This window comes from Macaca fascicularis, chromosome 3 (assembly GCF_037993035.2).
Source record: "Macaca fascicularis isolate 582-1 chromosome 3, T2T-MFA8v1.1".
Taxonomy (NCBI): domain Eukaryota; kingdom Metazoa; phylum Chordata; class Mammalia; order Primates; family Cercopithecidae; genus Macaca; species Macaca fascicularis.
The window spans coordinates 38,330,762-38,346,205 of record NC_088377.1 but is presented as its reverse complement, the minus strand read 5'-3'; the positions used below and the strand labels follow the sequence as shown (position 1 = coordinate 38,346,205).

The following is a 15,444-nucleotide window of genomic DNA, read 5'->3' as shown; positions in this document are numbered from 1 at the left end:
TGGTTCAGAGACCCTCCGACCCTCGCTAGTCTGGGCCCTGCGTATCCCCGGCAGACATGGGAAGGGGGAACCGCTTGCCTGTAGAAACCTCATTAGTTTCTCATATAGGAATCCACATTTTAAATGTCTGAGACTTTTAAAAAGTAAAAGCCAGCACAGGCTGCCCTGTCCAGAGGTCAGTAGGAGCCGTCTCTATGCACTGTGGGTGTTGTAATCCGGGTGTCTGCGCCTCGTTCCCTCGGGTTCCCGGCATGGGATTTGATGGGAGTGCCACTGCAGCATGCCCCTGTCCCTTCCGTGCAGTCACAGACACAGGGCCAGGTGATGTCTGTGTAGTATGCGTCCACATCGTGGCCGCTGTGACCGAGAGTTACTTGCTGGCCAGAAGTCATAGGTTTTCGCACGATCATTGTCATTTCCCGAGTCTCGTCTGCGCCAGGCACTTACTTACAAACCAAACGCTGTTTAATTTCTTTCTCACAACCACCCTCACGATGTAGATACCGCATCCCACGTCACTGAGGTACCAGGGAAACTGAAGCCAGGGGGTTGTAAGCCACTTGCGGAGGGACCCGGGTCCCAGCCTGCGTCCTAGCCACCTGGAGCTGGCTGTGTGGCTGGCCCACTCCCCGCAGCACACCAGGGCTCACCCTGCCCCTAGGCTACAGGCTCTGAAACAGAGGCTCCCAGATGTGAATCACCTGGCCCAGGAATTGAGCTTATAGACATCAGACCGAGCCTGAGTTCACCTCTTGCCCCCGCACCCACTACCCAACGCGAATGTTATTTGCGCGTTTGTTTACTGAAATGTGTGACTCTGTCGCCACTGCCCTGTCCTCATTCCTCACCAAACATATAGGCAGATGCTTAGAGTCTATGCGCAGTCAGCCATCACGGTTACATTTAGCTGGATAATAACTTGCTACTAAGCCAAGAATAATTTTTTTGTTTTTTTCTGAGATGGAGTCTCGCTCTGTCACTCAGGCTGTAGTGCGGTGGCGTGATCTCGTCTCACTGCAACCTTCGCCTCCCAGGTTCAAGCGATTCTCCTGACTCAGCCTCCCGAATAGCTGGGATTATAAGCATACACCACCATACCCGGTTTATTTTTGTATTTTTAATAGAGATGGGGTTTCACCATGTTGTCCAGGCCAGTCTCGAACTCCTGACCTCAAGTGATCTGCCCACCTTGGCCTCCCAAAGTGCTGGGATTACAGGCGTGAGCCACCTTGCCTAGCCTCTACTATTTTTTAAATAGCTGGTTGTTATGTAAGCTAGAGAGTTGTGAGATACTCTATTGTAGGAAACTTGTAGGTCACAGTCGGTAATGGAATGGGAAGATGTTTAAGTCACATGGAAAATGTCCTTTCCAGCACAGCTTGAATAAATAGTGTCACACAGGATGCCTGGGGCAGCATGGCTTGTTTTCATGTCAATGGTATAATGTGTATCTGAACGTGTCCCTGTGTTAGCCTGTTTTTCTCACTTGCTTTTTCTCCCGCTTTGTAATTGTAGGAGAAAACCAAAGAACTAGCAGAGAAACAGGCGCAACTGTGAGTATGACCTGGTTATTGTGCCCGTCTCTGAGCAGCAGGTCCCGGGGGCTCACACTTCCCGGGGGAGCCAAGTCCTGAGGGGTCTCCCCACGCCTTGGGGTCAGCTCCGGGCTTTGTCCTTCCATCCAAGCAGCGACCTTTTTTGCTTCTTTAGTCATCACCCTGGGAAGCTCTGAGTTGGGAAATTGCTTCAGGGCACCCTTAAGACTGGATGGGTGAGATCTTCTTTTTTTTGTTTTGTTTTGTTTTGTTTTGTTTGAGATGGAGTCTTGCTCCATCCCCAGGCTGGAGTGCAATGGTGCAATCTCGGCTCACTGCAACCTCCACCTCCCAGGTTCAAGGGATTCTCTTGCCTCAGCCTCCCGAGTAGCTGGGACTACAGGTGCGCACCTCCATGCCCGGCATTTTTTTTTTTTTGTATTTTCAGTAGAGACAGGGTTTCACCATGTTGACCAGGCTGGTCTCGAACTCCTGAACTCAAGTGATCCACCTGCCGTGGCCTCCCAAAGTACTGGGATTACAGGCGTGAGCCACCATGCCTGGCTTTTTTTTTTTTTTGGAGAATCTTCACAATTTTATTAAGTATGTATTTTTCACTTTTATTTTAAGTTCAGGGGTACAAGTGCAGCTTGTTATGTAGGTAAACTTGTGTCATGCAGGCTTGTTGTACAGATTATTTCATCACCCAGGTATTAAGCCTTGTACCCATTTGTTGTATTTCCTGATCCTCTCCCTCCTTCCAGCCTCCACCCTCTGAAAGTCCCCAGTGTCTGTTGCTCCCCTCTCTGTGTCCACGTGTTCTCATCATTTAACTCCCACTTGTAAGTGAGAGGGTATTTAGTTTTCTGTTCCTGCGTTAGTTTGCTAAGCATAATAGCCTCTAGCTCCATCCATGTGCCTGCAAAGGACAAGAGCTCATGCTTTTTTTTTTTTTTTTTTGAGATGGAGTTTCGCTCTTGTTGCCCGGGCTGGAGTGTAATAGTGCGATCTCGGCTCACTGCAACCTCTGCCTCTCGGGTTCAAGCGATTCTCCTGCCTCAGCCTCCGGAGTAGCTGGGATTACAGACATGCACCACCACGCCCAGCTAATTTTTTTTTTTAAGCAGAGTCTTGCTCTGTCGACCAGACTGGAGTGCAGTGTCGTGATCTCGGCTCACTGCAAGCTCCGCCTCCTGGGTTCATGCCATTCTCCTGCCTCAGCCTCCCAAGTAGCTGGGACTACAGGTGCCTGCCATCACGGCCAGCTAATTTTTTTTTTTTTTTTGTATTTTTAGTGGAGACGGTGTTTCACCTTGTTAGCCTTCTCCTCCCTTGCTCTCCCCTGATTCTGGGTTAGAAGTAACCTGCTCCTTCAGGGAAAGGCGCAGCTCCTGGGTTAGAGGTAGGGCAGTGCACCGCCACTCTCCAACGGCTGTTTGCACAGAAAGCACTATCTCTACCCTAGACACTGCTGGCGGGCTTGGGAAACCATTTGGTTGGATCTGATACAGACGCACAGCCCCTATGGCCCACATTCCCACTCTCGAGTGGGCCCTGGAGAGACACCTGCTTGTGGAGGGCAGTGTGTCTGCACGGGAGCTGAAGCCGCCACATGACTCCTCCAGGCAGAGGGCTCAGCGGTAGCAGGGAATGACCTTCAGCCACTGCTCTCTCAGTGCAGCTGAATCCAAGACAATGCTTGGAAAAAGCACCCAGCACAGTGTCTGTGGTATGGTTAAATGCATATACACACACACATACACACACACGTGTGATATTCACAGCCAAACCATCCTGTTTAAGACACACGAGAGATGACACTGATGAAGGCAGAGTGGAAGGTGGTGGCCATGCTAGGCAGTGAGGGAGGGAATGCGTCTGGGGGGCTCAGGCTGAGTGGCTGGCAGCACCCCCTTAAGTCAAGCTGTGGTACACAGAGGCTTGTGTGATTCCCATCCGTGCCTTTATTAGTCTGTTCTCACACTGCTAATAAAGACATATCCGAGACTGGGTAATTGTAAAGGAAACAGGTTTAATGGACTCACAGTTCTCACAATGGACTCACATGGCTGGGGAGGCCTCACAATCGTGGCAGAAGGCAAAGGAGGAACAAGGGCACGTCTTAGATGGCGGCAGATGAGAGAGCATATGCAGGGGAACTGCCCTTTCTAAAACCATCAGATCTCGTGAGGACTCATTCACTATCAGGAGAAGAGCATGGGAAAGACCCGCCCCCATGATTCCGTTACCTCCCACTGGGCCCCCTCCCACAACACTTGGGAATTGTGGGAGCTACGGTTTAAGATGAGATTTGGGTGGGGACACAGTCAAAGCCTGTGAGTGCCTCACCTACCAAAAATGGTCCATCCATAAAGCCCATTATTGCCATATGTGCCTGCTGATGTCTACCCTAGGTCCATCCTTCTTTCAAAGGTAGGAGGGACAGGCATGGGACAGCTTGGGGACCACTGACCTGGAGTCCCCAGCATCCCCACTGCCCGGCCCAGGGAGAGCTGAGCTCTGAATGCCTTCCACTTTCACTGGCAAACACCTGCTCCCTCCAGCCAGGTCCCGATGCCATGCATTGGGGTGGGTCCTGGCCTGTGAGATCTGGGACTGTGTGAGGGACCCAGGCTCTGCCTCCCAGCCTGACAGGAGGGGGTTCCACAGAAGCCAGGCCCTGGACAGCATCGAAGGGTGATTGACAGCCTGACCCATGGCGAGGAGGTGGTCCAAGCCCGGGCCCCTACAGTGGTGCCTGGCATCTTGTGGGCTTTCAGTGCTGAGGAGAAGTTTGCATGGGAGTTGGGACTGGCCCAGTGACAGGCATGGTGGCCTCCCTCTGGGGCTCTGCTCCAGGACAGCTGGAGTTCTGAGGTTGAGGCAGGGTGTGGAGGGGATGGCAGTGTACCCAGCCCTCATCCTCCTAAGTGCTGAGGTGTGGGGAAGACTGGAACCTTCCACCCCAGCGCCTGTTTGCTGGGCGGCCTGCAGTCTGAAGTGCAGCTCTGGGTGGACCCAGCTTCCTCGTTGACAGGAAGGCCGGGCCCTCTCTGCTGCAGCTGTGCGCTCATGCTGTGCGTTCCGGAACCGTCATCGTTAGGGCATAGAAACAGCCCTGTTTCCATCCCTCATGCACGCCTGGGGGCCTTTTCCTTTTTCCTTTGTAAAATAATGAATCACTTACGAAACCCAGAACAGTACAGACTCCGTCACTCATCCGTGAACCCACACCTGAAACTGACGTGATGATGATGATGATGATGATTTGGGATTTAATATTACTAACATTTTGTTTGCCCTGTTTGCCTCAAATCTTTATGTTCTGTGTTTCAAATTGTGGATGACTACTGAATTTGACTAAATCATTTTCTGCATCTGTGATCATCATATTTCCCCCCTTTAGTCTGTTAATGTGGAGTCCTACATTCCTAGGTTTTCTTTTTTTTTGAGACAGGGTCTCATTCTGTCACCCAGGCTGGAGTGCACTGGCGCGACCTCAGCTCGCCACAACCTCCGCCTCCACCTCCTGGGCTGAAGCGATTCCTGCTCCTCAGCCTTCAAGCAGCTGGGACTACAGGTGCACGCCACCACACCCGGCTAATTTTTGTGTTTTTTGTAGAGATGGAATTTCACTATGTTCACCCAGGCTGGTCTGGAACTCCTGAGCTCAAGCAGCCTCCCACCTCAACCTCCCAAAGTGTTGGGATTACAGGCGTAAGCCACCGTGCCCAGTCTATATTTTTAATATTTCAAGGAGCCTCCATACTGTTTTCTGTAAAGGCTGTACTAATTTATATTCCTACCAACAGCGTGCAGTCCTTTTGAACACCTGTCATCTGTCATCGTTTTGATAATGGCCATTCTAACAGGAGTGAGGTGGCATCTCATTGTGGTTTTGATTGGCATCTCCCTGACGATTAATGATGTTGACTGTTGATCTTTTTTGTTTTGTTTTGTTTTGTTTTGTTTTTTGAAATGGAGTCTCGCTCTGCTGCCCAGGCTGGAGTGCAGTGGCGTGATCTCAGCTCACTGCAAGCTCCGCCTCCCGGGCCCACGTCATTCTCCTGCCTCAGCCTCCCGAGTAGCTGGGACTACAGGCGCCCGCCACCACACCCGGCTAATTTTTTGTATTTTTAGTAGAGACGGGGTTTCACCGTGTTAGCCAGGATGGTCTCGATCTCCTGACCTTGTGATCCGCCCGCCTCAGCCTCCCAAAGTGCTGGGATTACAGGCGTGAGCCACCGCGCCTGGCCGACTGTTGATCTTTTAATTAGGATTTTCCCATCTGAATTAATTGGTAACATCGGTCTACATTCTTTTATTTTTTGCATTGTCCTTGTCCGATTTTAGTAACCAGGTTCACAGAACATGAATTGGGGAGCTTTCTCCATTTCTTAGTTCTCCAGATTGGTTCGTATGAGGTGAGGGCTGGCCCTGAAGCTTTGCTGGAAGAACATCTGGGCCAGAGTCCTCGGGGAGGGAGACCCGTGTTGGCTGAATCCCTTTCTTTAATGATGATTGGTTTATTTCATTTTTTATTTATTTTTGTTCTTTTCTGAGATGGAGTCTTGCCCTGTCCCCCAGGCTGGAGTGCAGTGGCGGGATCTCAGCTCACTGCAACCTCCACCTCCTGGGTTCACGCCATTCTCCTGCCTTAGCCTCCTGAGTAGCTGGGACTACAGGCATCCGCCACCACACCTGGCTAAGTTTTTGTATTTTTAGTAGAGATGGGGTTTCACTGTGTTAGCCAGGATGATCTTGATCTCCTGACCTTGTGGTCCGCCCACCTCGGCCTCCCAAAGTGCTGGGATTACAGGACTACAGGTGTAAGCCACTGCTCCTGGCGCTGTTTTTTTTTGTTTTTTTTTTTTTCTTTTTTTTGAGACAGTCTTGTTCTGTCGCCCAGGCTGGAGTGCAGTGGTGCAATCGCATGTCACTGCAGCCTCCGCCTCCCAGGTTCAAGCAATTCTCCTGCCTCAGCCTCCTGAGTAGCTGGGATTACAGGTGCCTGCCACCAAGCCTGGCTAATTTTTGTATTTTCAGTAAAGACAGGGTTTTGCCATGTTGACCAGGCTTGTCTTGAACTCTTGACCTCAAGCAATCTGCCCACCTTGGTCTCCCAAAGTGCTGGGATGACAGGCGTGAGCCACACTCCCGGCCTGTCCTGATGATTCTTATTGCCCTAGAATCTTTCTTTCCCTGGGATGAGTACCACATCCCTTTTCACTGGTTTCCCATTCGCCTGATCAGTTTTTTCCAGCCTGTACGTGGAACCAGGGAAAGTTTACCTTCACCCTTTCTGTGTCCTTTTGTTTTATGTTTTGAAAGCGATTGTTTATTCACCTGACTTTGTTAATGGGCAAGTTGAATCTATTTAGGTTTATTGCCATTCCTGATGTCTTTGGCCACATTTTTAACATCGGTTTCACACTGTTTTCTGTGCCTTTTGCCTTTAATTTTTATACTTTCCTATCTGATTGGATTTTTTTTTTTTTTTTGAGACAGAGTCTCGCTCTGTTGCACAGGTTGGAGTATAGTGGCTCGATCTCAGCTCACTGCAACCTCTACCCTCTGGGTTCAAGCGATTCTCATGCCTCAGCCTCCTGAGTAGTTGGGATTACAGGCATGTGCCACCACACCTGGCTAATTCTTGTATTTTCAGTAAAAATGGGGTTTCACTATGTTGGCCAGCTGGTCTCAAACTCCTGACCTCAGGTGATCTGCCTACCTCGGCGTAACTGGATTTTTTAAAATTCCCCTTTTCCTTCTTTATTAGTTTCAGAGTAATTCTGAAAATATTAATATCTTCATCTTTTTGTGGAACACTAGATCTCAGGATGCTTCGACCCCCATCCTCACTTCCAGGCTTTCATTTTATTACTTACATTATTCCAGCTTCAGCTTGCTTTTAACACTACTGTGTCTTAAATCATTCTTTGTTTTTACTTCATTTAATTTAATTAATTACGGTTTTTTGAGACAGGGTCTCACTCTGTTGCCCAGGCTAGAGTGCAGTGGTGCAGTCAGAGCTCACTGCAGCCTCAACCTCCTGGGCTCAAGCGATCCTCCTGCCTCAGCCTCCTGAGTAGTTGGGACCACAGGTGTGCACCGCCATGCCCTGGCTAATTTTTGGATTTTTTGTAGAGACAAGACTGAAGTGATCCTCTTGCTTCAGCCTCCCAAAGTGCTGGGATTACAGATGTGAGCCACCGCACCTGGCCCCCAAAGAGCACTTCTAACAGTTTCCTGCAATATATTCACCACTTCATTTCCCTTCTTGTCTTTCTTTCTTTTCTTTTTTTTTTTTTTCTGAGACAGAGTCTTGCTCTGTAGCCCAGGCTGGAGTGCAGTGGCGTGATCTTGGCTCACTGCAACCTCCGCCTCCTGGGTCCTGGTTCAAGCAATTCTTCTGCCTCAGCTTCTTGAGTAGCTGGGATTACAGGAATGCACCACTATGCCCAGCTAATTTTTGCATTTTTAATAGAGACAGGGTTTCACCATGTTGGCCAGGCTGGTCTTGAAGTCCTGACCTTGTGATCTGCCCACCTTGGCCTCCCAAAGTGCTGGGATTACAGCTGTGAGCCACCGTTCCTGGCTTTTTTCTTTCTCTCTCTCTCTTTCCTTTTTTCTTTCTTTCTTCCTTTCTTTCCGGGTGTGACGGCACCGGCTGAGCTGTCTGTGGCTTGCTTTCTCACTCACGACCTCTCCAGGTTGGTGGATGTGGCTGACCCACTTTTTGGGGTGCGCCGTTCCCTGGTCCTCTCCTGATGGACGCGACAGGCATGCATAGGCCGTGGCCGGCGGCTGTGCTCTCGCCTCTGTGCTCCTTGTGGGCCCTGCGAGTGTTTCCGTCGCCTTGGTTCCCAGGATTGGGACTCCAGTGCCTCCCTTCACCCGCAGGAGATACCCGCGCCCTGACCGGCCTGCCCCAGCCAACTGCGCCCATTCCTCCTGTTGGGCTGTGCTGTTCCTGCTGAGTGCCCTTCCCCCTGCCCTCTTCTAGAACTGCCCCAGCCAGCTGCGCCCGTTCCTCCTGCCAGGCTGTGCTGTCCCTGCCAGAGTGCCCTTCCCCTCTGCCCTCTTCTAGGACAACATGGGTTTTCCTTTTCCACCAGACCTGCTCCTCCATCCACACAGGTCTGGGTAGAATGGGCTGGATCTTCATCATTCCCTGGGCCCCCACTCACGTGGCCCCAGGTTGGCAGGTGGGAGCGTTCAGCGCTGACCTGGCCCGAGTCTGATCCTGAAACTCCAGTTGCAAAGCCTGGTCGCTTGTTTTCCGGGAGAGGCCTGTCTACCCTCTGGGTTCCGGTAAAATTGAGAAGGGCAGCAAATGTTGAAAACAAGATGGAATTAGTCTCCGAAGAGCCCAGTGAATCCTTTAACTGCATAAAAACTCCTCTGCCCATCTGCAGACACGTGTGTCCTTCAAGCCAGTGTCCAGAATGGGCAAAAAGGAGCAGGACTTTTAGCTGTGCCAGATCCATGAGCAGGTAGCGGACCTGCTTAGCTGCCAGAAACAGGAGAAACAGTCTCAGGCCAGTTTCTTCCCTCCCCAGCTGTGCGCACGCGAGAGAGGTTAACATTGTTTGTGGACAAAAGTGAAGTGACGTCAGAGAGAGCAGGCAACACTTGGGGCACCGGGGAGAATCTGGGACGCAGCCTGGGCTTCCTCCCCCAGCCTCGCTTGGCTACCCAGTTGGGGAGAGAATAGGGAGGAAAACGGCCTCAGCCCTTCCCAGATGCCCTCACACACTGACTGCCTTAAGGTCCTGGTGGCATTTCCTGTGGGCTTGGCACCTTTAGAAGGACCCCAGGCTGGGTCCACACACCTGGGGCTGTGCGCGGTGGTCACTCTGACAGCTGTCCAGCCTTGAGCCTGGCTCTGCCCCGGGCCTGGGGGCAGGCACTGGGCTTGCACCATGCCCTGTGGCCAGCAGAGTGGCAGCCGCCTGGCTCGCCCTTTAGAATCCCCCCAGTAAAGGACACAGGTGACAAGGAGTATCCTGGCCAGCCACGGGCCAGGCAGCAGGGCCGCCCTCCACACCCCAGGCAGTCCCAAGTCAGATCTGCATGATTTGATCTGTTTGCAAAACGATCCTTCCTGCTCACCACTCGGGCACATGGCTATTTGTGTCCGCCAGCTGCAATTATGGAGGCTTATGGATGAATGCGTCCTCTGAGCTGCTAGGGACCCAGGGCATCTGAGGCAGCCTGTCCAGTGGCTTAATGCTAAGCTGGTGCCTGGACCAGATGAGGAACCTGTGAGAAAGACGTGTGGTTGGCATTTTAAACGAGGAATTACCCGGGGACCTCAGCACAGCCTCGCCGTATCCATCCCTCAGACGTTCCAAGAGGCCGGCTGAGGACACTAGAAGGCAGTGTCAAGTCACACCAGGCAGACACATCCTGCGGCTGGTGCCAGAGATGCAGGAGAAAGGGTTTGGGAGCTCTGAGCTTGGAAGCCAGCCTGACGGCGGAGGCTGCCTCCAAGGGAGGAGGCAGCCCTGATGTTGCCGTCATCCCCTGAAAAGGGAGCACTGAGTCAGGAGGCCGCAGGCCTGGGAGGGAAGGGCGCCACCCCACCCCTACCTGCATCGGGCTGGCCAGGGAGGGGCCTGAGCTACTTCTGCTTTTGTTACTCAGAGTAACAACGAACCCCATGGATACAGAATCAGGGCCAGGCATGGTGGCTCATGCCTATAATCCCAGCACTTTAGGAATCCAAAGCAAGAGGATTGCTTAAGATTAGGAGTTCAAGAGCAGCCTGGGCAACATAGTAAGACCCCGTGTGTTTAAAAAAAAAAAAAAAAAAAAAAGTTTTTTAATAATTAGCCAGGGATGGCAGTGCATGCCTATAGTCCCAGCTGCTGGGAGGCCTCCTGGATTCAAGCGATTCTCCTGCCTCAGCATTCCGAGTAGCTGGGATTACAGGTGCCCACCACCACGCCCAGCTAATGTTTATATTTTTAGTAGAGACGGGGTTTCACCATGTTGGCCAGGCTGGTCTCGAACTCCTGACCTCGGGTGATCCACCCACCTTGGCCTTCCAAAGTGCTGGGATTACAGGCGTGAGCCACCATGCCTGGCCTCAATTTGGGTTTCTAACGATTGCCTCTGAGTCTTCAAATCACATGCTTTGCCTGCTACCCTGCGATTCATGGACTTTACATGTGATTTTCTGACTTCCTGCTTTAATAAAGTAGCATTTCATTTTGCCTTGTGCACCTCCCAAAATAGCTCTATTATTGTTTATTTCCTTTGATAATTACCTTGTTAACTTAAATAATATAATGGAACTGACATTTGTTGTTCTAAAAACTTCGGACCAGCCCCCACCCCCATGCACGCATACAGGCGCACACACACATATTGGCACACATTCTGTCTCAGCATTCATAGCCACTTTATGATCTCATTCCAAAAGAGAAGACATGCAAGGCATTTATTTACCAAGGTTTTTTACCAATGGCTGTGGCATCCGGCTGTCTCCCTGCTAGGCTTGTAGGGGCCTCTGGCTGTCAGGTGTCGTGGGCAGATGCCAGGCGGGTACATGTATTGTTAAATGTCCCCACCCAGCAGTGTCAGGTTGACGGTTGCAGTTGTTGTCACCGTCCCGTGAAAACGCGCGTCCTTACTTAGAGAGAGAGTGGTAGATGCAGCCTCCTGGGTGTCAGGTCCCCGCATAACTCTTAGTCTTTCTGTCTTGGTAGCCAGGAGCCCATCTCGCTGGCCGGCTGCGCCATGGCTGATCTGGTTCCAGACTTGCAGCCCATTCTTTTCTGGATGTCTAATTCCATCGAGCTTCTGTACTTTATCCAGCAGAAATGCCCACTCTACATGCAGAGCATGGAGGAGCAGCTGGACGTCACAGGTACGGCTGGCGCTGCCCTCCATTCCCCCCGCCGGCGCCCCAGGCAGGGGAGTGTGGCACCTCCTCGCCATCCTCAGGATCGAGTTGGCCATGATAGCAGGGATGGATTCATGCCGGGGCTTCCTCAGCCCCTGGGCTGCCATGTGTCAGCTGCTCGGGGATGGCCTGTGAGGCTGGTGCTGGTGGCATGGGCCAGCCTGGCACCTCCCCCCACAGCGCCTTGGCGCTCAGTCTGTCCCCATCATCCCATGTGCTCCGTGCAGTGGCGTCCCCTTGACCACAACCCCACTCTTCTGCTTGCAGGAGGGCCCGGGGGGTTACACAGGTCACTCAGTAAGGGAGACAGATGCCACCGTCCACCATGAACCAAATGTAAGGGGCGGTAGAGAGAGCGTCGGCCATGAGACCGCCCCCCGTTCTGAGATGCACCATTGTTCCAGAAGGACAGATGTTGCCAGTCATCGTTGTGAAATTATAGATCATGCCGGTTTCATAGATTAAGATGTGGGAAATACACATTTCAGGATTTCTTTTTCTTTTTTTGAGACGGAGTCTTGCTCTGTCGCCCAGGCTGGAATGCAATGGTGGGATCTTGGTTCACTGCAAGCTCCTCCTCCCAGGTTCAAGCAATTCTCGTGCCTCAGCCTCCTGAGTACCTGGGATTACAGGAGCATGCCACCTCTCCCGGCTAGTTTTTGTATTTTTGGTAGAGATGGGGTTTCACCATGTTGGCCAGGCTGGTCTCGAACTCCTGACCTTAAGTGATCCGCCCACCTCAGTCTCCCAAAGTGCTGGGATTATAGGCGTGAGTCACCACGACTGGCCAACATTTCAGGATTTCTGAAATACAGTAGGAAGTGTTCTGAAAATACTAAGGGAGAGGGTTTCCAACGGGGCAGTCTCGGGGGCTTCGTGAGGAAGGTGGTGTGGGACCGGGCCCGGAAGCTGGGGTAGGATTTCGGCTGGTGTGTCTGCTGAGAACTGTGTGGGGCCTGGAATGGAGCCAGGTGGGGCAGCAGGACAGTGACAAGCGGGCCCAGGGGACTGGGGACCAGAGCCTCTCGTGGGCAGCCTTGGTTCTGCCCCCCTACGGCCTTGCTGTCCATCTACTGCCCTCACATCTGTGGGGTGGGCTGTCAGGAGGGCCCAGGGCCGGAGGGTCCTGAGTGGCCGTGGCGCTGTGGCCCTGCCTCTGGAGGACCCAGGTCAGTGAGTGGCGCATTCCGAGCTGCCCTGAGCTGTGTCTCCAAGCTGCTAGGGAGGCCCAGGCCCGGTGTGCAGGGACGGGCGCTCCCACGGGCTCAGTCTACCAGACGCTGCGGGGTCTCTGTGTACTCAGCTGTGTCCCCGTCCCTGGGAGGGGTCTGTGGCTGTGACTGCATATGAGACAACCCGGAGGACACAAGGCCAGGCAAGGTCCTGGCCGGGCTGTGTTGGGGGCGCTGGGACCTTGCTGTGCCCCCCACGCCTTAGGGGCAGTTTTCCTGAGAGGAGGGGCTCTCGGTGGTGAGAGGGAGGCGCCAGGGCATCTGCGCAGTGACCCTGTGGTGGGACAGGCTCCCACAATGCGTCAGGGCCCAGTCAGCCTCCAGGCGGGGGCCGGGCTGCAGAGACCAGGCTGGATTGAGGCTGCATGGAGGAGGCCGGGCCGACCCTGGCCATGAGGTTGTGGGGTGGGGCCCCTGTTGCAGGGGGAGGCAGAGCTGGCTGGGATCTGTCTGAGTTCCTTCCTGCCGGCCACGATTCCTTCCCACTGTTTCCTTCTCCCCTCCTTCACGGGGAAGGGGACATGGGGTCCTGCCAGGGGCTCCCGGGTCTGGGAGTTGGGGCTGCCTTGAATATGTGGGGGTAGTGTCAACCCCTCCTGGCCTCAGTGGGCATCCAGGCCTCTGGCCTGTGCCCTTGCCCCCCACGTGACATGGTAGCCCCTGCCTGTCCACAGGGCCTGGGTCTAAGCTAGACCTTTCCTCTGGCTTTTTCCCGGAAAGTGACGTAAACTTAGAGACTGTGTGTCTCTAAGTCTCCACGCAAGTTTCCCACATCCATCTGCCTGGCTGCAGTCCTCCCCTGGGGCTCCTGGGCTCCCGGGACTCCAGTGCCTGTCGCCTCTCCCTGCAGACCTGACTGCCATCCTCTAGGGCTGGAGTTGCAGCCAGCAGGTGGCCCTGGGATGGAGGCAACTCCGGGGTTGCGGCTGGCCAAGAGCGACCCTCGCTGACGTTGCAGTGCACTTGGTCCTTCCGTGTGACGGGGGACGGGGCCAGCTTAGGGGCCTCTTTTGTTCCGGCCCCCACAGAAAGAGTCAGTTCTCGGACCTGTGACTTTTGAGCTCCGTGTTCCCGGCGAGTCCCCGGCTGACTTTCCACGTGGCTTCGTGGCTGCCTGGGTCTGGTGGCTGCAGGCAGCTGGGTCCCATGTGGTCCCCGTGTTGGCTGCTCTTCATGGGAAAAATTGCTCCAGGCTGATGGAGCTGCTGCCTTTGGTCTTGGGAGGAAGTTATTTTTGGTCAGGGGCCTGGGTAGTGTTTGGCCCGGCGATGGGAGTCGGGGCCCAGGGACGCCCGCAGGCTCCTGGTGTCGAGGGCCAGGCAGGCGCCAGGGAATGGAGTGGGAGATAGCCCCCAGTAGGGGCCGGAGGGTCAGAGCCCCGTCAGCCTCCTGACTCTCTGCAGGAAATGTCTGTGGGAAGAATTCGGAGAGCAGGGCTGTCCCGTCCTGAGAGCGAGTCACATGGCCATTGTCATTCCCCAAACACTGTTTTGTCCAAAGCTCTGATCCAGGCCCCTCCCGCGCCACCTCACACCATCGTGTGTGTCTCGGATTCTCTTCATGGCTGAGGCTCAGCGCCTTCTTCTTTAGGGACAGGGCCGGCTTCCTCAGGGGTCGTGGAGTTTCGGGGCAGGGCAGGGGCAGCCGGCTGGTGTGTCCTCTTAATGGCTTGTGGGCGTCGGAAATCCTCAGAAATCCCACCAGCCCTGGTACCACGGGGAAACGCGTCTCGGGGGATTTAGAAATGGAGTCTAAGGGCCAGGCTCACACCTGTCATGCCCGCACTTTGGGAGGCCGAGGTGGGCAGATCACTTGAGGTCAGGAGTTCGAGACCAGCCTGGTCAACATGGTGAAACCCTGTCTCTACTAAAAATACAGAAATTAGCAGGGCATGGTGGCATGCTCCTGTAGTCCCAGCTACTTGGGAGGCTGAGTGGGGAGAATTGCTTGAACTTGGAAAGCAGAGGCTGCAGTGAGCTGGGATTGTGCCCTTGCACTCCAGCCTGGGCGACACAGTGAGACTCTGTCTCAAAAAAAAAAAAAAAGAAAAGAAAAGAAGAAAGAAAGAAATGGAGTCTTACGGCCAGGTGCAGGGGCACACACTTGTAATCCCAGCACTTTGGGAGGCCAAGGCGGGTGGATTGCCTGAGCCCAGGAGTTCCAGACCAGCCTGGGCAACACAGTGAGATCCCATCTCTACCAAAAATTAAATAAAAGAAGAAATGGAGTCTCAGGCCCTTGGGGGGTGGCTGGAGGCTGCTCTGTGGTTTCGTTCAGCACAGCCCCTGCCACCTTCTCCTCCTCCTGTCACTCCCACGCCCCGTTTCCCTCTTCCTGCTGGCACCCTGCCCTTGCCCAGGAAGTGATGTGGGGCTGGGTTCTCAGAGCTGGCAGCCTGAGGCAGTCGGGGTCAGGGCACCAGGACAGGTGGACGGGTCAGAGCTCAGCCTCCTGACCCGCCTGCCGTGGCTGTGAATATCCTTGGCTGGTACTCGCTGTGGATGCCCTCGGGCCGCCTTGTGTGTCTCCACAGGCCTGGAGGCTTCTGGGCGCAGTGTTGAGGTTGGCAGAGCCTGAGAGCCCCTCACTGCCCTGGACCCCGGGGTCCCTCCAGCTGCCCTGCCTGGGTGCCAGATGTGACCCTGTGGGGCAGGCACTGGGGGATCTCACAGGTTCTTGGGGAGCAGGCTTGGTGGGTGGGGGCCAGGCAGCCCCAGGCCCCTGAAGGAGGAGCACCAGGAGCAGAGGAGCGAAAGTGACAGGG

At 53.9% G+C, this 15,444-nt stretch overlaps 1 protein-coding gene across 15 annotated transcripts in view; it reads left to right on the top strand.

Annotated features, from left to right (window-relative positions):
- Positions 1-15,444, top strand: part of RADIL (Rap associating with DIL domain) — an 80,372-nt gene that overhangs the window by 47,825 nt on the left and 17,103 nt on the right. For 10 of the 15 annotated variants that reach the window (XM_005549054.3, XM_015447044.3, XM_074034314.1 and 7 more), the window contains 2 exons: positions 1,516-1,553; positions 11,252-11,412. In XM_005549054.3, coding sequence (XP_005549111.3) covers positions 1,516-1,553; positions 11,252-11,412 — 199 coding nt within the window. The remainder of the gene's footprint in view (positions 1-1,515; positions 1,554-11,251; positions 11,413-15,444) is intronic. The other 5 variants (XM_074034322.1, XM_074034323.1, XM_074034321.1 and 2 more) reach the window with 1 other exon arrangement.